The following is a 22,315-nucleotide window of genomic DNA, read 5'->3' on the forward strand; positions in this document are numbered from 1 at the left end:
AGCCAGCCTTTCTAATGAGTTTATCGAGCCTGTTGGCATCACCCGTGTTGATGCCATTGCCCTGGCACACCACCACGTAGAAGGTTGTACTGGTGACAACAGACTGGTAGAACATGTGAAGTAGAGGCCTGCACACTCGAAAGGATCTCAGTCTCCTCAGGAAGTAGAGGTGACTCAGGCCCTTCCTGTACACAGTCTCTGTGTCGGTCTCCACTCGAGTCTGTCATCCAGGTGCACCCCCAGGTAAGTGTAGGTCCTCACCGCATCCACATCCTCACCATCAATGGTAACAGGGAGCAGTGTAGGCTCAGTCTTCCTGAAGTCCACCACCGTCTCCTCTGTCTTACTGATGCTGAGCTGCAGATGATGCAGCTCATACTATTCAGGGAAGTCCTCTGTATTCATCTCCTGTCTTCCCTCAACTATTGCTGGTTCATCAGAGAATTTCTGCAGAAGATGTATCTAAAGTCTGAGGTACACAGCATAGACAGGGAGGGAGCCAATGCTGCTTAGAGCCATGTCTGACACACCGCTGTGAAGCTGCACAAACTGTGGTCTGCCAACGAGGCAGGCCATTATCCGGGATAGAATGGAAGTGCCACCCTGCACTGAATGGAGCTTTCCCCCCAGAAAAGAGGGCTGTACGGTATTGAAGACACCTGAAAAATCAACAAGCAGATCCTGATAGTGCTGTTCTGCTTATCCACATGGGAGTCGGCTGTTCAGCAGGTAGATGACAGCATCGTCGACTCCAATCTGCTCCTAGTAGGAAAACTGCAGGGATTGGAAGGCTGACCTGACCAGGGCTCGGAGGTGAGCCAGGACTCAGCCTCTTTAGGGTCTTCATGAGGTGTGAGGTCAGAGTCCCAGGATGGTCATCATTCCAGCCTTTCAGTCGGCCCTTCTTGGATACTGGGGCCACACAAGATGTTTTACACACAGTCGGGACCCTTTCCAGGCTGAGACTCAGAAACTGCGCTGGAAAACTCCACACACAGCTCCTCAGCACACTCCTGCAGGACCTTGGGGTTCACACCGTCCAGTCCCAATGCTTTGTCATGTCTGGGTTTCCCCGCAGCCCTTCTCACCTGCTCAGTAGTGAGGGTGAGTCCACGATGACTGGGGAGTTGTGGATGTTGGGGGCCAGGGAAGGTGAAGATCGGGTCGATAGCAGTTGTCGTGCAGGGGAAGGAGGGGGTGTGGACAGTGGTGGCAACTCACACAAAATGCTGGGGGCAGCGTCTCTGCAAAAAAGTACAGTCATTGTTTTGGGCCGAGACCTTTCTGTTCATCTACATGTTGAACTGGAGGGAGGAGGGGAGGCATTGGTGCTGAGGAAGCATTGGGTACCTGGGCACCTGGACTGGTGCTGAGGGGAGTATGAACAGGAGGGCAATTGTCAAACCTGTTGAAGAATTGGTTTATCTCAGCCCATTCGCAGCTGCATTCCGAGGCTCTCCAGCTAGGCTGATTGAAGCCAGTGATGTCCTTCACCCCTCCCATGGGTTACTCTGCCCAAACTTGTTCTCCAGCACACTCCTGGCTTCCTCTTCAGCCAGCTTCATCTTCTCCGTTAGCTCCCTCTGCACAAGTTTAACCTCTCGGCCTGGCTCATGCCCTCAAATCCATTCCTCATCCTGCACTGTTGTGTGGAGCCTGAGCCTCCACCTCCTTCCTGGAACGGGACGTCCAAAGCTGCACACACAGCTCTCCACCTGTGTTTACAGCTGCAACGTGACTGATGACTCTCTACTCCATGACCCACACAGTGAAGGCAAGCCTACCATACGGCTTATTCACCATCCCATCTACCTGTGGAGCCACTTTCAGGGAGCTATGGACTTGCTCCCCAAGGTCTCTCTGTACATCAGTGTTCCCAGTGACCTACCATTTACTGTACACTTCCCAAAGTGCAACACCTCTCACTTGCCTGGATTAAACTCTGTTGGCCTTTGCCCTGCCCATATCTCCAACAGGTCTACATCTTGCTGTATCTTTTCACGGCCTTCCTCATTATCCACAACTCTCCTGTCAGCATACTGATTAACTTCAGTCATGTGCCGTGGATTCTGGTTAATTAGGACACATTCGGGACCAGTACTGCAGCAAGCTTTGATACCCTCCCTCGCTGTCCACTACGTCCCCAATCAGGTTTATTATCACTGGCACTTGTCGTGAAATTTGTTAACTTTAGCAGTCCTGATGAAGGGTCTTGGCCCGAAATGTCGACTGTACTCTTTTCCGTAGCTGCTGCCTGGCCTGCTGAGTTCCTCCAGCATTTTGTGTGTGTTACTACCACTCTCTGGCTTCTTTCGCGGACACTGTCTAACCCAATTTATAACCTCATCTTGAATCCCCAGGGACCGAACCTTCTTGACCAACCTCTTAACTTTGTTAAATGCTTTGTTAAAGGCCGTGTAGTCAACATCCAATGCCTTGCCTTCATTGACTTTCCTGGTAACTTCCTCGCAAAAGTTTGATCAGGCACGACCTACCAGGCACAAAGTCATGTTGACTGTCCCTAATCAGTCCCTGTCTACCCAGATAGAGGGGAATCCAATTTTGGCCCAATTAAGCAGCTGCATCAATTAGCTGAAAAAGTTAAAAAAGGTGAAATACCTGTGACGTGACTTCCCAACTTTTGTACTCTACACCCTGACCAACTTGTTCTTGGCCCTCAGCTCCCAATGGGGCACAGACCATTGATGATCGTCCATCTCCATCGTCCACAGTCGACGGTCTGGTTGGAGTTCATCAATGTTTCTGTAATCCATCGTATCCACTCTACAGGGGATTGGCCTTTTCAGCTTCACCGCAGCTCTTACCGTATCCACCTCTCACAACTGGGATGTAGGGTTGGACTTTGACCAGCTTTGCCAAGTTCTGAAGCATTGGTATATCCTCCCTGGTTTCCGGTCAAGTTTGCAGTGGAGAAAATGCATCAGTGACTCAACAGCAAAATGCCATGAAACGGTAACAAGGTTGATTATCATTCTACCATACATGAATACAGCCAAATGAAACTCTGGGGCCAAGGTGCAAAACACAGTAGCAACAGTCACACACAGCACAAGGCACATGTAAGATATCAGGAAAGTACAGTCACACATAAAGTCCAGGATCTGGAGTCCATCAATGTTGTTGCAGTCAGCTTGTCTTCTGCTGAGTGAACACTGGGGGGCAGCATCCTCCCCACCAGCAATGTCCTCTGATCCTAGACTCCCCCACTACACGAAACATCCTCTCCACATCCACTCTATCTGTGTCCTCTGGTCCTAGACTCCCCCACTATAGGAAACATCCTCTCCACATCCACTCTATCTGTGCCCTCTGGTCCTAGACTCCCCCACTATAGGAAACATCCTCTCCACATCCACTCTATCTGTGCCCTCTGGTCCTAGACTCCCCCACTACACGAAACATCCTCTCCACATCCACTCTATCTGTGTCCTCTGGTCCTAGACTCCCCCACTACACGAAACATCCTCTCCACATCCACTCTATCTGTGTCCTCTGGTCCTAGACTCCCCCACTACACGAAACATCCTCTCCACATCCACTCTATCTGTGTCCTCTGGTCATAGACTCCCCCCACTACACGAAACATCCTCTCCACATCCACTCTATCTGTGTCCTCTGGTCCTAGACTCCCCCACTACACGAAACAATCTCTCCACATCCACTCTATCTGTGTCCTCTGGTCCTAGACTCCCCCACTACACGAAACATCCTCTCCACATCCACTCTATCTGTGTCCTCTGGTCCTAGACTCCCCCACTACACGAAACATCCTCTCCACATCCACTCTATCTGTGCCCTCTGGTCCTAGACTCCCCCACTATAGGAAACATCCTCTCCACACCCACTCTATCTGTGTCCTCTGGTCCTAGACTCCCCCACTATAGGAAACATCCTCTCCACACCCACTCTATCTGTGTCCTCTGGTCCTAGACTGCCCAACTATAGGAAACACCCTCTCCACATCCACTCTATCTGTGTCCTCTGGTCCTAGACTCCCCCACTACAGGAAACATCCTCTCCACACCCACTCCAACTGTGTCCTCTGGTCCGAGACTGGGCGGAATGACCTGTTTCTGTGGTGAATAACTCCAGGCTCAATACTGTATTGCCAGTCTGTCAGAACTCATTCAGTTCAGTCAGGAGAGTGAACCCTGTCACCTCACTTGGTCGGGATCTCTCCACAACCGTGAACAGAGAACTGCAGAAGTCTTGGGCACGTTTGTATGTAGCTGGAGTGCCAAAGACTTGCACAGTAATTACTATTGCTGCAAGAAAAAAAACAAATTTCATGACTTGTGTGAGTGATGATAAACCTGATTCTGATCTGGGTCTCTGTTGTGGACTGAGAGTGGGAAGGGGGCAGGGAGAGGGGAATCATGGTTGGGAAAAGGGGAAGGGAGAGGGGAGGGAGCAGGAAGCACCAGGGAGACATTCTGTAATGATCAATAAACCAATTGTTTGGGATCAAATGGCCTTGCCTGGTGTCTCAGGGCTGGGTGTGTCTGTACCCCCCACCCCTGACACTCCTTCTCTGCCACCTGTCCCCCACTTCTCCCACGGTGTCCCACCCTCGCCATTCCCAACATGCTCCCGCCAGATTTACAAACTCGCTCTCCCATCGAGTCTGTTCCACCATTCCATCATGTCTGATTTATTTTCCCCCTCAACCCCATTCTCATGTCTTCTCCCCTTGACCTGTGACCCCCTGACTAATCAAGAACCTATCGACCTCCACTTTAAATACACCCAACGACCTGGCCTGGCCTCCACGTGGATAGGTGTTGTAACCGCTGTGTTTCCTCCATTTTGCCCACCTCCTCTATCCCTTCCCCTGCTGCAGAGGTGAGTGGATTGACGGAAAAGCTGAGCAAGAGTCGGCCGCTCGACCCTGAGGATTTCAAATTGATTGAGCAGGACCTCAACAAGCAGCTTCACTCGGGCCAGAGTCTGGCGCGCACTCGTGCCGAAGAGTTCGAATCGCTCACGGGCACCGAGAACGGGGGTAAGGCCTGTCCCCGGGCTGCGTTAGCAGGGAGCCCCCTTCCCAGGCAGGAGCACAATACCATGCCGAATCCATCTGAAAGATGGTCAGATTCTGAAGGGAGGGTGGGAGAAGCTCGGTGACGGAGGCTGTCAAGGCTGGGAGTGGGGTTCCTTATCAAGGATATTGGGTGGGCCAGTCAGGCCCTGACTTTCACAGCCAATAATCTGCTGGATGCACAGGAGACTGCAGAGGCTGGAAATCCAGAACTGCACCCACCAAATGCTGGAGGAGCTCAGCAGGTCAGACAACATCTACGGACATTTCGGGCCCTGACCCTTCTTCAGGACTGGAAAGGAAGGGGGCAGAAGCCAGAAGAGGGTGTTTCGGGGGGTGGGGGGAGTACAAGTGGCAGGTGAGACCAGGTCAGGGCGAAGATGCAGGAAGGGGAATGAAGTGGAAAAACTGGGAAGTGCTCGCTGGAAAAGTTGAAGGGCTCTGACTGAATCTGGAAGGAGAGGAGAGTAGACCATGAGGGAAAGGAGGGAGGAGGTGATAGGTGAGGGGAAGAGAATGGGTAAGGGGGGAGCCAAACTGGGGTTTGTTCCTGTCCAAGGATACTGCCTGACCTGCCGAGTTCCTCCAGTGTTTAATGTCTGTCACTCTGGATTTCCAGCACCTGTGGAATCTCTTGTTGTTTGGTTCGGGTCGAAGCCCCGTGTCAGGGCCGAGAGTGAGTGGCCGGTACAAGGAAGAGAGGTGGAAGTGGTGAGACAAGGGTGAACAGGCGAGGGATGAAGGGTGGAGATGCAGGGACGCGCTTCCGTGCATCAGGACATTGAGATGACAGAACAGAATACAGAATATTCAGAGTCCATTTTCTCCCACAAGTGCTGCTCCACCAGCTGATTGTACGTTGCTCCAGATTCCAGTGTCTGCACTCCCTTGCGTCTCCTAGCCTGCCAGCCAGACGGCTCCTACTGTCCAGTCGCACTTCCCTACCACGAGCGCCGACTGCTCGGGAAACAATCTGACGCTGGAATTCTGTGGCGCCGTAGTCCGCCACATTTCCGATTCCTTGCCTTGTCTGTGACTGGCTGGTTCATCGGGAGAATTTCCCAGCTTCAGATGGAAGGGGTCTGTGATGGAGGTTGGGGTGAGGTGAGTGAGTGAAGCTTTGGTGGTTGCCTCTTGTCCTTAACGTCCTGTTCCCTCCGCCAGTGTCTTCGGAGATGTTCTTCTCCATGGCCCCGATGACGAGTAGTGTGGCCTCCGTGCAGACGGTGAGCGAGCTGTCGGACGTGGACCTGGGAGGCTCAATGTACAGTGATTACAGCAGCTCCCCTCTGCAGGCGCCCTCGCTGGGCACAGGCGTGAGTAAACTGCAGTTCCTTTGCGCAGCAAGTTCGAGGCAAATCGCTCGAATTCTCTACCCTCGGGGTTGGGGGAGGCTTTCGAATGATTGAGGATTTGGGAGCTAAGAGGAATTGGCATTAAAGATTCCAAGAGCAGGGAAACAGGCCTTAAGGCCCTTCAGGTTCGTGCTGATCCTGAACCACCCATTGACACTAATCCCCAATCCTTACACTAATTAAATTACTCCCAGTTTATTCTCCCAACATTCCCATCAAATTCCCCAGATTCTATCTCTTACTGGAGGAGGGGAGTGTCTTTCAGTCAATACAACATTGAACTGCAGTCTCCATTGAGGTTGTGGCTTGGCCTTAGTTGTTTCTTATGTCGATGGTCTCAGACTGAGAGGGCAGTTAGAGGTCAGATTAGGGTTAAAGGGTAGGGGTGTGGTGGGGTTGGAGGTCAGATTAGGGTTGAAGGGTAGGGGTATGGTGGGGTTAGAGGTCAGATTAGGGTTAAAGGGTGGGGTGTGGTGGGGTTGGAGGTCAGATTAGGGTTGAAGAGTAGGGGTATGGTGGGGTTAGAGGTCAGATTAGGGTTGAAGGGTAGGTAGGGATGTGGTGGGATTGGAGATCAGGTAGAGTTGAAGGGTAGGTAGGGAGGTGGTGGAGTTAAAGGTTAAGCTTCCACTCCGCACTTGGCCTTTGAAGTCCAGCGTCGTGGATGGGTGACGATGGACAACCATGAATCCCTGTTCACTGCGTCCCAGGACCAATTAAGGATAGTCTCCATGGCTTTGTGCATGGTGAGTCATGCCTAATCAGTGTTGGAGAGCTTTTTGAGGAAGTTAGCAGGAAAAGTCAACGGAGGCAAGGATGTTTTCCACATGGACTTTAGCAAGGCTTTTGACAGGGTCCCGCATGGGAGGTTGGTCAAGAAGCTTCAGTTGTTCGGCATTTAAGATGAGGTAGTAGACTGGACTTTAGTTCATTGGCTTCGCAGAAGAAGCCTGAGAGTGGTAGTAGAGGGTTGCCTCTCTAACTGGACGCCTGTGATTAGTGGTGTGCCACAGGGATCTGTTCTGGGTCTGTTGTTGTTTGTCATCTATATGTCACCAAGACTGGGGCTGAGGGTTATCAAAGCTTGCAGTGGGATCTGGACTAGCTGGAGAAATGGGCTGAAAACTGGCAGATAGAATTTAATGCAGACAAGTCTGCGGTTTTGCACTTGATTGGATCAACCAGGGTAGGTTGAACGGTTGGCACTGGAGTGGGGTAGAACAAAGGGATCTGGTAATACAGGACATGATTCATTGAAAATGGTGTCACAGGTAGATAGATCTGTAAAGAAAGCTTTTGACATCTTAGCCTTCATAAATGAATGTATTGAGTGCAGGAGATGGGATGTTATGTTGAAGTTGTATAAAACGTTGGTGAGGTCAAGTTTGGAGTATTGTGTGCAGTTTTGGTCACCTACCTACAGGAAAGATGTAAATAAGGTTGAAGGAGTGAAGAGAAAATTTACAAGGATGTTACAAGGGGGAAAGATTGAAGAGGTTAGAACTTTGTAATTTTGTAAATAACATTATTCTTTGCACTTCTGGTTAGATGCTAACTGCATTTCATTGGCTTTGTATCTGTACTCGGCACAATGACAATAAAGTTGAATCTAAAGAGCTTTTACAGGTATATTAAGAGCAAAAGGATTGTAAGGATAAAATTGGTCCTCTTGAAGATCAGAGTGGTGGGCTATGTGCGGAACCAAAGGAAATGGGGGAGATCTTAAATAGGTTTTTTGCGTCTGTATTTACTAAGGAAACTGGCATGAAGTCTATGGAATTGAGGAAATCAAGTAGTGAGATCATGGAAACTGTACAGATTGAAAAGGAGGAGGTGCTTGCTGTCTTGAGGAAAATTAAAGTGGATAAATCCCCGGGACCTGACAGAGTGTTCCCTCGGACCTTGAAGGAGACTAGTGTTGAAATTGCGGGGGCCCTGGCAGAAATATTTAAAATGTCGCTGTCTACGGGTGAGGTGCCGGAGGATTGGAGAGTGGCTCATGTTGTTCCGTTGTTTAAAAAAGGATCGAAAAGTAATCCGGGAAATTATACACCGGTAAATTTAATGTCGTTGGGGGGGGACTTCCGGGTCATCAAGGGAATGGCGGCGTAAGGAAAAGGTCTCTCGACAAAAAAGAAGGTAAACTGCCCCAAAATCGAATTTAGACAAATACTTAATATTGCATAACTATATTAATAAAAGGGGCAAGGATGATGTCTAAGAACAAGAATAAAAAGTCCGCTTCGAAGGCTGATAAACATAAAGAGATGCAGCAAGGTGATGGGCCTAGCTCCCCCACGTCAAGCCAGGACGGAGATAATGAGGGGGAATCGGTGACTCTGTCTTTGATTCTCGGAGAGATTCGTGAGTTCCGACAAGATAACAGCAAACAGCTGGAAGATATTAAAGGAGAAATAGTAAAAACTAACTCGCGGATAGATGAAGCCGAAGTGAGGATTGTTGGAATTGAAGAGAAGCTACAAAACGCCGAGGAAGTGATAGCAGAAATGCTGAAGCTACAAGACCAGCTCCAGTGGAAACTAATAGATCAAGAAGGCCGCTCGAGAAGGGAAAATGTGAGGATCTACGGAGTTCCCGAAGGAACTGAAGGTAAACCCGGATTGATGATTCCCTTCGTGGAGAAGCTGCTTAGAGAGAACCTTGATATACCGGCCGCAAAGGACCTACAAATAGAAAGGGCTCACCGCGCGTTGGCACCACAGCCTCCGGCAGGCGCCCAGCCCAGATCGATTCTGATCAGATTTCTCAGTTACAGAACGAAGGAAGAGGTGCTTAAAAGAGCATGGCAAAAGAAAGGTTTCATGTGGAACAACTGCAAAATCGGTTTAGACTACGACTACGCACCGGGGATTCTTGCCAGACGGAAGAAATATACGGAAACACGGAGAGTCCTGAAGGAAAACAACATCAGATTCCAGACCCTGTATCCAGCTTGGCTGAGAGTCTTTTACAACGAAGGGACAAAAACTTACGCTACAGTGGAGGAGGCAACGTTGGACCTGGTGGACCGGGGACTACCTGTTAAAGTTATCACCCAACCGGAGTCGCTACTGGAGAGGATTCGGCAGAAGTCGTGGCAGTTAGTGGGGCGAGGACGCTCCACTCGAACCAGAGTGTCAAACTACAAGGAAAAGCTGCAAATATTCAGACGCGAATGTACAGAGAATACAGATTAATTAAGAGAAATGACTGAAAAGAGTAAATCGGACTTAAAAGTAAAATGAAAACTGGTAACTGAAAATAAACTAGGCGGAATAACTTGAATGATAGCAATATGGTCGAGACATAAATAGGAGAAAATTCTCTATGATTATTCAAACTGCTGAGGGCCCTCTAACACAGGGTGAAGATAGAGGTTATCCCTCTGAACTGAGGCGGGTCGGTGCTCAGGCCTCACTGTGGGAAGTCGGGGAAAATTTTCAAATGTTATACGTTCAGAAATGTCTAGGGTGTGGTTATATGTCTTGGTTTACTGTTGTGAAGGGATTGCTTACTGTTTGGTTAGAAAAGGAGAGTGCTTTTCTTCTACTAGAGAAAAATGCAAACTGAATTGGTAAAAATAATTTCCTATAATGTTAATGGAGTTTTGAATCCAATTAAAAGAAATAAGATTATGTCTAAATTGAAAAAAGAGAGGGCACAAATAGCTTTCCTCCAGGAAACACATATGAGCCAATCTGAACTTGGAAAATTAAAAAGAATGGGCTTTAAGCATGTATTTTATTCATCATATAAATTGAGTCACAAAAGAGGGGTAGCTACTTTAATATCAAGTACTCTTAATTATGAACATATTTCAGAGACTAGAGACAAAGAAGGACGGTTTGTAAAAATCACAGGAAGAATAAAAGGTACAGAAATAACATTGCTGAATGTTTATGCTCCTCCAGGTAGTGAATGGTCATTTTATAGACACATTTTTGACCTAATGGTCAGTTCTCGAGGGGTAGTAATTTGTGGAGGGGATTTTAATATTAGATTAAATCCTATATTAGATTCTTCAAGAATAGTTCCTCAGAATAAACCTCTGACTCGGAAAGTGAATTCATTGATGGAGGAGTTGGGAATTATAGATGTCTGGAGAGAATTACACCCTACTAGTAAAGATTATACTAGGGCAAGCATTAAAAAGGGCTAAGAGAGTTGTAAAAGAGCGCCTGAAGGCTTTATGTGTCAATGCAAGGAGCATTCGTAATAAGGTGGATGAATTGAAAGTGCAGATTGTTATTAATGATTATGATATAGTTGGGATCACAGAGACATGGCTCCAGGGTGACCAGGGATGGGAGCTCAACGTTCAGGGATATTCAATATTCAGGAGGGATAGACATGAAGGAAGGGGAGGTGGGGTGGCGTTGCTGGTTAAAAAAGAGATTAACGCAATAGAAAGGAAGGACATAAGCCGGGAAGATGTGGAATCGATATGGGTAGAGCTGCGTAACACTAAGGGGCAGAAGACGCTGGTGGGAGTTGTGTACAGGCCACCTAACAGTAGTAGTGAGGTCGGAGATGGTATTAAACAGGAAATTAGAAATGTGTGCAGTTATAATGGGTGACTTCAATCTACATGTAGACTGGGTGAACCAAATTGGTAAAGGTGCTGAGGAAGAGGATTTCTTGAAATGTATGCGGGATGGTTTTTTGAACCAACATGTCGAGGAACCGACTAGAGAGCAGGCTATTCTGGACTGGGTTTTGAGCAATGAGGAAGGGTTAATTAGCGATCTTGTCGTGAGAGGCCCCTTGGGTAAGAGTGACCATAATATGGTGGAATTCTTCATTAACATGGAGAGTGACGTAGTTAATTCAGAAACAAAGGTTCTGAACTTAAAGAGGGGTAACTTTGAAGGTATGAGACGTGAATTAGCTAAGATAGACTGGCAAATGACACTTCAAGGATTGACGGTGGATATGCAATGGCAGGCATTTAAAGGTTGCATGGATGAACTACAACAATTGTTCATCCCAGTTTGGCAAAAGAATAAATCAAGGAAGGTAGTGCACCCGTGGCTGACAAGAGAAATTAGGGATAGTATCAATTCCAAAGAAGTAGCATACAAATTAGCCAGAGAAAGTGGCTCACCTGAGGACTGGGAGAAATTCAGAGTTCAGCAGAGGAGGACAAAGGGCTTAATTAGGAAGGGGAAAAAAGATTATGAGAGAAAACTGGCAGAGAACATAAAAACGGACTGTAAAAGCTTTTATAGATATGTAAAAAGGAAAAGACTGATAAAGACAAATGTAGGTCCCCTGCAAACAGAAACAGGTGAATTGATTATGGGGAGCAAGGACATGGCAGACCAATTGAATAATTACTTTGGTTCTGTCTTCACTAAGGAGGACATAAATAATCTTCCAGAAATAGTAAGGGACAGAGGGTCCAGTGAGATGGAGGAACTGAGCGAAATACATGTTAGTAGGGAAGTGGTGTTAGGTAAATTGAAGGGATTGAAGGCAGATAAATCCCCAGGGCCAGATGGTCTGCATCCCAGAGTGCTTAAGGAAGTGGCCCAAGAAATAGTGGACGCATTAGTGATAATTTTTCAAAACTCGTTAGATTCTGGACTAGTTCCTGAGGATTGGAGGGTGGCTAATGTAACCCCACTTTTTAAAAAAGGAGGGAGAGAGAAACCGGGGAATTATAGGCCGGTTAGCCTAACGTCGGTGGTGGGGAAACTGCTGGAGTCAGTTATCAAAGATGTGATAACAGCACATTTGGAAAGCGGTGAAATGATCGGACAAAGTCAGCATGGATTTGTGAAAGGAAAATCATGTCTGACGAATCTCATAGAATTTTTTGAGGATGTAACTAGTAGAGTGGATAGGGGAGAACCAGTGGATGTGGTATACTTGGATTTTCAAAAGGCTTTTGACAAGGTCGCACACAGGAGATTAGTGTGCAAACTTAAAGCACACGGTATTGGGGGTAAGGTATTGGTGTGGGTGGAGAATTGGTTAGCAGACAGGAAGCAAAGAGTGGGAATAAACGGGACCTTTTCAGAATGGCAGGCGGTGACTAGTGGGGTACCGCAAGGCTCAGTGCTGGGACCCCAGTTGTTTACAATATATATTAATGACTTGGATGAGGGAATTAAATGCAGCATCTCCAAGTTTGCGGATGACACGAAGCTGGGTGGCAGTGTTAGCAGTGAGGAGGATGCTAAGAGGATGCAGGGTGACTTGGATAGGTTGGGTGAGTGGGCAAACTCATGGCAGATGCAATTTAATGTGGATAAATGTGAAGTTATCCACTTTGGTGGCAAAAATAGGAAAACAGATTATTATCTGAATGGTGGCCGATTAGGAAAAGGGGAGGTGCAACGAGACCTGGGTGTCATTATACACCAGTCATTGAAAGTGGGCATGCAGGTACAGCAGGCGGTGAAAAAGGCGAACGGTATGCTGGCATTTATAGCGAGAGGATTCGAGTACAGGAGCAGGGAGGTACTACTGCAGTTGTACAAGGCCTTGGTGAGACCACACCTGGAGTATTGTGTGCAGTTTTGGTCCCCTAATCTGAGGAAAGACATCTTTGCCATAGAGGGAGTACAAAGAAGGTTCACCAGATTGATTCCTGGGATGGCAGGTCTTTCATATGAAGAAAGACTGGATGAACTGGGCTTGTACTCGTTGGAATTTAAAAGATTGAGGGGGAATCTGATTGAAACGTATAAGATCCTAAAGGGATTGGACAGGCTAGATGCGGGAAGATTGTTCCCGATGTTGGGGAGGTCTAGAACGAGGGGTCACAGTTTGAGGATAGAGGGGAAGCCTTTTAGGACCGAGGTTAGGAAAAACTTCTTCACACAGAGAGTGGTGAATCTGTGGAATTCTCTGCCACAGCAAACTGTTGAGGCCAGTTCATTAGCTATGTTTAAAAGGAAGTTAGATATGGCCCTTGTGGCTACAGGGGTCAGGGGGTATGGAGGGAAGGCTGGGTTCTGAGTTGGATGATCAGCCATGATCATAATAAATGGCGGTGCAGGCTCGAAGGGCCGAATGGCCTACTCCTGCACCTATTTTCTATGTTTCTATGTTTCTATACATATTACTCTTTCCCTCATTCAGCCTATTCAAGGATAGACTATTTCTTTATCTTTAATACAGATAGACTCAGGATAAAAAACTGTAATATTGCAACAATTGATCTGTCGGATCATAGCCCAGTCTCTATGTCTTTAATCCTGGAAAGGAAAATGAGGAAAACACTATGGAGGCTAAACTCACATATACTCAATAACCCAAAAGTAATGGAGAGATTAAGGGGAGAAATCAAAGAATATCTAGACCTTAATGACACGGGAGAAACATCACCAGTGATTTTATGGGATACATTGAAAGCTGTACTGAGAGGGAAAATTATTTCCATTACTACTCACATGAAAAAAATCAACGCACAAAAATTAGCAGACCTTCAAGGAAAATTAAAACAACTTCAAGTTGTAGATAGCAACAAAAGTAATTCAAATCGAAAACAGGAAATTAGGAAATTGCAAAGTGAAATTGATGATATTTATACGTTGGAAACTCAAAGAAATTTTCTTTACCTGAGACAAAAGAATTATGAAGTAGGAGGTAAATCAGCTAGATTATTAGCATATAAATTACGAAAACAACAAGCAGACAATACAATTCATAAAATAAAGAATCCAAAGACAAAGTTTGTGGAGAGTACAATAGGGAAAATTCAAGAGAGTTTTGAAACGTATTATCGAGAGCTGTACTCCCAACTCCGGGCCCCCAATGAGCCCTATATAGACAGTGTATTGAATTTTGTAGATCTACCTAAACTTACAGATTTACAAAATGAAAGTTTATTAGAACCAGTAACTGTCAAAGAACTGAACGTGGCCATCTCTAGGTTAAAGGCTGGAAAGTCCCCGGGTTCTGATGGGTTTACCTCAGAGTGGTACAAGTCCCTGAAGACACAGTTAGCCCCATTACTACTTAACACCTTTAATTGGATCTTGCAGAGAGGAGAAACTCCACCTTCCTGGAGAGAAGCGATTATTTCAGTTATTCCTAAAGAGGGTAAAGATAAACTAGAATGTGGCAATTATCGGCCAATTAGTGTTCTTAATTTAGATTACAAACTATTTACATCTATATTAGCGCGCAGATTGGAAAAGCTTTTACCTGGCCTAATCCATTTAGACCAGACTGGATTTATTCAACAAAGACAAACACAGGACAACATAAGGAGAACTCTGCACATATTAGAACAGGTTAATAAGAACGAGACAGAGACAATGGTAGTAGGATTGGACGCTGAGAAAGCTTTTGATTCGGTTAGTTGGGCATTCCTATACAGAGTGTTAGGAAGATTCGGCTTTCAAGAAAGGTTTATTAAAGTAATTCAGACTCTATATGACAGCCCTACAGCCCGAATTAAGATAAATGGGGACCTCTCTGACTCCTTCATTTTAGAGAGAGGCACTAGACAGTGATGCCCAATTTCTCCTCTCCTTTTTGCGCTATATATTGAACCACTTGCCCAACTAATAAGACAGAGCGAAATCGTAAAAGGTATCAAGGTGGCAGGGATTGAACAGAAAGTGGCGTTATTCGCAGATGATGTTTTGGTCTATCTGAGTGAACCAGAAAAATCATTTATAGGATTGTTTACACTGTTGGATGACTTTGGGAAAATATCAGGTTATAAAATAAATGTAAAGAAAACGCAGGTTATGTCCTTAAATTATACACCATCCAAAAAATTGCAGGATACATACGATCTTAAGTGGGAAGCTAAATCATTAAAATATTTAGGAATAACCCTGCCGAAGGATCTTTCAACACTGTCACAGGTAAATTATGGGCCATTAATCTCAGAGATAAAAGCAGATATGCATAGATGGAATCTTATCCCCTTTTTAAGTTTAAATTCAAGGATAAATACTATAAAAATGAATATTCTTCCTCAGTTATTATATCTTTTCCGTACTTTACCAGTGGAGGTGGATGATAATCAATTCAGGGAATGGGACAAATGGATTTCCCGCTTCATTTGGCAAGGAAGGAAACCTAGAATTCGATATAACACCTTACAGTTAGGGAAGGAAGGAGGAGGTATGGTTCTTCCATGCCTGAGAAATTATTTTTATGCCTCACAGATAACCCCTCTGTTATATTGGTGTAATAGGGAATATAAGGCTAGATGGAAGGAAATAGAATTTGGATTAGTTGACAGTTTTCCTCTTCAGGCCTCAATAGCTGACAAAGGATTGATGGCCCAGTTGGAAAAATTTAATAATGTTTGGATAAATCTTACATTAAAAGTATGGCAGAAGGTGGTTAATTCATGTGGAATTAATAACATGTTAAAACTCTTTAGATGGTGTGCATATGATACCGAATTCCTTCCCAACAGAGGAGATAAAAGATTTGAGCTATGGATAAAGAAAGGTCTTACAACCTACCTCTCATTTATAGATAAAAGAGTATTACAAAGTTACCAAATCCTGCAGAACAAACATGGCTAAGGTACCTTCAAGTACGAAACTATGTTAACCAGAGTTGTAGATATACAGACCTATCAACAGTAGAATTAGAATTTTTCAAGATTCTCAAGTTCAATACCTAGTAAATCAGTTTCTCGATTATATAATGCACTCTCCCATGCTAAAAATGTAAATACACTGTATATTAAAGAGAAGTGGGAGAAAGAAGCGGGGTTGGTACTTTCAGAGGAGGCTTGGGGGAAAATCTGCAGCTTTCAATGGTCCTCAACTAATTCTTTGACTTGGAGAGAACATTGTTGGAAAAACATTATAAGATACTTCAAGACCCCATATCAGGAAAAATATAAAGATACAAATGTGATGTGTTGGAGAAGGTGCGGCTCCAAGGAGGCAAATCATTTTCATATTTTCTGGGATTGCCCTAAACTAAGTCTATTTTGGGAAGGTATTCATAGAACATTAGTTAAGGTACTTAGGTCCCAGATACCTCTGAACTTTGAGACGCTCTATTTGGGGCATGTATTGTTCCTTGAACAGAAGGAAGATATAAAGTTGCTGCAGGCCCTCTTAGCGGCAAGTAAGAAATCAATCACTAGAAAATGGCTAAATCCAATACCACCTACATTAGAAGATTGGTACGAAATTATCTTGGAAATATTTAAAATGGAAAAGTTGACTTACTCCCTGAGAACTCAAAAAGAAACATTTTATCAAATCTGGAATAAATGGATTGAATATATAACCCCAATGTGAGCAGACTTTAGATGACTCTCCTAATGATTTATACTGCTCTTCTCATCAACACAGTAATATTGCTAACGTAAGCACCCCTAGTCTAAATGTTTGTTTTTTTTTGGAAAATAGAGAATTAACACAAGTAAAGGGAAAGATTTGGGAAAGGGATAAAAAAAAAGAAAAAATTAAGTAAATAAGTACATAGGGATTGGATAATTATGTCTGCGGGCAGGAGCAAGCATGAACAAATTAGGATATAAACACCTACAATGGTTGGTATATAGGCTTGTATGCAACATTTTGGACCAGTGGAAATGGTCCAGAAGGGTTATATGGAAACTATTATTACTATTTTTCTTAACAACTAATTTCATTACTTAGCCTAATAGGTTAGATTTACCACAGTACATAATTATCTATTTAAATGTTTATTTTCCTTTTATATCATCTCAATGTGTACTTAAGAATGTATAAATAATTGTAGTTTTATACATATAAAAAAAGGAAAAGGTTATATGTGTGAAAAAAGTACATGATAATTGTGAATTCCTTATCCAAATAAAAATAAAATTAAAAAAAAAAAATTTAATGTCGTTAGCAGGTAAGTTATTGGAGGGAGTTCTAAGAGACAGAATCTACAAGCATTTGGATAGACAGGGACTTATTAGAGAGAGTCAACATGGCTTTGTGCATGGTAGGTCATGTTTGACCAATCTCTTGGAGATTTTTGAGGAGGTTACCAGGAAAGTGGATGAAGGGAAGGCAGTGGATATTGTCTACATGGATTTCAGTAAGGCCTTTGACAAGGTCCCGCATGGGAGGTTAGTTAGGAAAATTCAGTCGCTAGGTATACATGGAGAGGTGATAAATTGGATTAGACATTGGCTCAATGGAAGAAGCCAAAGGGTAGTGGTAGAGAATTGCTTCTCCGAGTGGAGGCCTGTGACTAGTGGTGAGCAACAGGGATCAGTGCTGGGTCCATTGTTATTTGTCATCTATATCAATGATCTGGATGATAATGTGGTAAATTGGATCAGCAAATTTGCTGATGATACAAAGATTGGAGGTGTAGTAGACAGTGAGGAAGGTTTTCAGAGCCTGCAGAGGGACTTGGACCAGCTGGAAAAATGGGCTGAAAAATGGCAGATGGAGTTTAATACAGACAAGTGTGAGGTACTGCACGTTGGAAGGACAAATCAAGGTAGAACATACAGGGTTAATGGTAAGGCACTGAGGAGTGCAGAGGGATCTGGAAATACAGATACAAAATTCCCTAAAAGTGGCATCACAAGTAGATAGGGTTGTAAAGAGAGCTTTTGGTATGTTGGCCTTTATTAATCAAAGTATTGAGTATAAGAGCTGGAATGTTATGATGAGGTTGTATAAGGCATTGGTGAGGCCGAATCTGGAGTATTGTGTTCAGTTTTGGTCACCAAATTACAGGAAGGATATAAATAAGGTTGAAAGAGTGCAGAGAAGGTTTACAAGGATGTTGCCAGGACTTGAGAAACTCAGTTACAGAGAAAGGTTGAAAAGGTTAGGACTTTATTCCCTGGAGCGTAGAAGAATGAGGGGAGATTTGATAGAGGTACATAAAATTATGATGGGTATAGATAGAGTGAATGCAAGCAGGCTTTTTCCACTGAGGCAAGGGGAGAAAAAAACCAGAGGACATGGGTTAAGGGTGAGGGGGGAAAAGTTTAAAGGGAACATTAGGGGGGGCTTCTTCACACAGAGAGTGATGGGAGTATGGAATGAGCTGCCAGATGAGGTGGTAAATGTGGGTTCTTTATTAACATTAAGAATATATTGGACAGATAAATGGATGGGAGGTGTATGGAGGGATATGGTCCGTGTGCAGGTCAGTGGGACTAGGCAGAAAATGGTTTGGCACAGCCAAGAAGGGCCAAAAGGCCTGTTTCTGTGCTGTAGTTTCCATGGTTTCTAATTTAACCTTTACTCTGTAGAGTGTAGAAGATTGAGGGCAGATTTTGGTATAGACAGGGCAAATGTAAGCAGGCTTTTTCCACTGAGGTTGGGTGAGACTATAACTGGAGGTCATGGGTTAAGGGTGAAAGATGAAGTGTTTAAGGGGTGAGAGTATGGATGAGCTGCCAACAAAAGTGGTGGCTGCGAGCTCGGTTTCAAAGTTCAAAGTAAATTTATTATCAAAGTACATATATGTCACCATATACCACCCTGAGATTCATTTTCTTGCAGGAATACTCAATAAATCCTTAATAGAATAATAATGAAAGACCTCACCACTTGGGCATTCAACGAGTGTGTAGAAGATAACAAACAGAAAGAAATGCTAATAATAAATAAATAAGCAATGAATATCGAAAACATGAGATGAACAGCCCTAGACAGTGAGTCTATTGGTGATGGGAACATTTCAGTGATGGGGCAAGTGAAGTTGAGTAAAGTTATCCCCGCTGGTTCAGGAGCCTGATGGTTGAGGGGTAATAACTGTTCCTGAACCTGGTGGTGTGGGACCTGAGGCTCCTGTACCTCCTTCCTGATGGAATCAGTTCAGAGTTGAGGTTATCCTCACTGGTTCAGGAGCCTGATGGTTGAGGGGTAATAACTGTTCCTGAACCTGGTGGTGTGGGACCTGAGGCTCCTGTACCTCCTTCCCGATGGAATCAGTTCAGAGATGAAGTTATCCCCTCTGGTTCAGGAGCCTGATGGTTGAGGGGTAATAACTGTTCCTGAACCTGGTGGTGTGGGACCTGAGGCTCCTGTATCTCCTTCCCGATGGAAACAGTTCAGAGTTGAGGTTATCCTCACTGGTTCAGGAGCCTGATGGTTGAGGGGTAATGACTGTTCCTGAACCTGGTGGTGTGGGACCCGAGGCTCCTGTACCTCCTTCCCGATGGAAACAGTTCAGAGTTGAGGTTATCCTCACTGGTTCAGGAGCCTGATGGTTGAGGGGTAATAACTGTTCCTGAACCTGGTGGTGTGGGACCCGAGGCTCCTGTACTTCCTTCCCGATGGAATCAGTTCAGAGTTGAGGTTATCCCCTCTGGTTCAGGAGCCTGATGGTTGAGGGGTAATGACTGTTCCTGAACCTGGTGGTGTGGGACCCGAGGCTCCTGTACTTCCTTCCCGATGGAAACAGTTCAGAGTTGAGGTTATCCTCACTGGTTCAGGAGCCTGATGGTTGAGGGGTAATGACTGTTCCTGAACCTGGTGGTGTGGGACCCGAGGCTCCTGTACCTCCTTCCCGATGGAAACAGTTCAGAGTTGAGGTTATCCTCACTGGTTCAGGAGCCTGATGGTTGAGGGGTAATAACTGTTCCTGAACCTGGTGGTGTGAGTCCTGAGGCTCCTGTACCTCCTTCCCGATGGAAACAGTTCAGAGTTGAGGTTATCCCCTCTGGTTCAGGAGCCTGATGGTTGAGGGGTAATAACTGTTCCTGAACCTGGTGGTGTGAGTCCTGAGGCTCCTGTATGTCCTTCCCGATGGAATCAGTTCAGAGTTGAGGTTATCCTCACTGGTTCAGGAGCCTGATGGTTGAGGGGTAATGACTGTTCCTGAACCTGGTGGTGTGAGGCTCCTGAAGCTCCTGTATCTCCTTCCCGATGGCAGCATTGAGAAGAGAGGATGTCCTGGGTGGTGGGGGTCACTGATGATGGAAGCTGTTTTCCTGTGAGAGTACCATGTAGGTGCGCTCAATGGTGGGGAGGGCTTTACCAGTGATGGTCTGGGCCGTATCCACTACTCTTTGTCAAATACAGTTGCCTGTTTGTCACCCAGTGTGGCCTTCTGCTATGCTGATTCCCTCTCTGGTGCCCCTCCTTGCCGTCGCAGTCTCCCACTCCCTCCAAGCGTCTATCAGCCGAGGAACGGTGACGAAGGAGTGTTTCTTGCACGGTCATGGCTCAGGGTAACAAGATGCTCAGCAGGAGGCAAGGGGAATGGGTAGGCTATTGTTGGTTGTCAGAATTAAGTTGAATTATCACTGGTATAGGTCGAGAAAATTAGTTGTTTGTGACAGCAATATGGTGCAAGACACAAGATGTACTATAAATCATAATACTTATACACTCAGTAGCCACTTGATAGTTTTACACCGGTTTGTGTACAGATATCTAATCAGCCAATCATGAGGCAGCAACTCAATGCATAAGAGCATGCAGACATGGTCAAGAGGTTCACTTGTTCAGACCAAACGTCAGAATGGCGAAGAAATGTGATCTCAGTGACTTTGACCGTGGTATGATTGTTGGTGCCAGGCGGGATGGTTTTGAGCTTCTCAGAAACTCCTGGGTTTTTCGTGCACAACGCTCTCTAGAGCAGGGGTTCCCGACTTTTTTAATGTCATGGACCCCTATCATTAACCAAGGAGTGTACGGACCCCAGACTGGGATCGCCTGCTCTAGAGTTTACAGAGAATGTTGTAGAAAATCAAAAAAATATATATCCAGTGAGCGGCAGTTCTGTGGTGAAAACACCTTGTTAGTGAGAGAGGTCAGAGGAGAATGGAAAGACTGGTTCAAACTGACATTAACTCAAATAACCACACGTTACAACAGTGATGTGCAGACGAGCATCTCTGAACACACAGCACGTCGAACCTTGGTGGATGGGCTACAGCAGCAGGAGTCCATACCGGGTTCCACTCCTGTCCCTGACAAAGTAACCACTCAGTCAACATCAAAAGGAAAGGAGTGAGGGAGTGTTCAGAACTGCGATGGTGGAGGGCAAGTAGAGCGAGTGTCTTCAGGCCCTGTACCTCCTGTCTGATGGTAGCATTGAGATGGGGGCTGTAACATTAACGAACTTCTCTTTTCTCTCCCTTCAGCTGATGATGGGTTCACCGCGACGCGGCGGGGGCTCGCTCTTTCCCTCCACTCTCCCCAATTTACAGAACATGAACAGACAGCAAGGTGAGCAGAAACTGGGGCCTTGGTGAGTTGGTTACATTGTCCTGGCCATCCCTGTGACTCGGTGGGATGGTTACATTGTCCTGGCCATCCCTGTGACTCGGTGAGTTGGTTACGTTGTCCTGGCCATTCCTGTGACTCGGTGAGTTGGTTACGTTGTCCTGGCCATCCCTGTGACTCGGTGAGGTAGTTACATTGTCCTGGCCATCCCTGTGACTCGGTGAGGTGGTTACATTGTCCTGGCCATTCCTGTGACTCGGTGGGATGGTTACATTGTCCTGGCCATCCCTGTGACTCGGTGGGTTGGTTACATTGTCCTGGCCATTCCCTGTGACTCGGTGAGGTAGTTACACTGTCCTGGCCATCCCTGTGACTCGGTGAGGTAGTTACACTGTCCTGGCCATCCCTGTGACTCGGTGAGGTAGTTACATTGTCCTGGCCATCCCTGTGACTCGGTGGGATGGTTACATTGTCCTGGCCATTCCTGTGACTTGGTGAGGTGGTTACATTGTCCTGGCCATCCCTGTGACTCGGTGAGGTGGTTCCATTGTCCTGGCCATCCCTGTGACTCGGTGAGTTGGTTACATTGTCCTGGCCATTCTTGTGACTCGGTGGGATGGTTACATTGTCCTGGCCATTCCTGTGACTTGGTGAGGTGGTTCCATTGTCCTGGCCATCCCTGTGACTCGGTGAGTTGGTTACATTGTCCTGGCCATCCCTGTGACTCGGTGAGGTGGTTACACTGTCCTGGCCATCCCTGTGACTTGGTGAGTTGGTTACATTGTCCTGGC

General features: G+C 45.7%; 1 protein-coding gene across 5 annotated transcripts in view; it reads left to right on the forward strand.

Moving 5' to 3' along the window:
• Positions 1 to 22,315, forward strand: part of atg2a (autophagy related 2A) — a 320,380-nt gene that overhangs the window by 74,683 nt on the left and 223,382 nt on the right. For all 5 annotated transcript variants that reach the window (XM_063036273.1, XM_063036274.1, XM_063036277.1 and 2 more), the window contains exons 8-10: positions 4,862 to 5,023; positions 6,224 to 6,375; positions 21,443 to 21,527. In XM_063036273.1, the coding sequence (XP_062892343.1) occupies positions 4,862 to 5,023; positions 6,224 to 6,375; positions 21,443 to 21,527 (399 nt within the window). The remainder of the gene's footprint in view (positions 1 to 4,861; positions 5,024 to 6,223; positions 6,376 to 21,442; positions 21,528 to 22,315) is intronic.

This window comes from Mobula hypostoma, chromosome 30 (assembly GCF_963921235.1).
Source record: "Mobula hypostoma chromosome 30, sMobHyp1.1, whole genome shotgun sequence".
NCBI lineage: Eukaryota > Metazoa > Chordata > Chondrichthyes > Myliobatiformes > Myliobatidae > Mobula > Mobula hypostoma.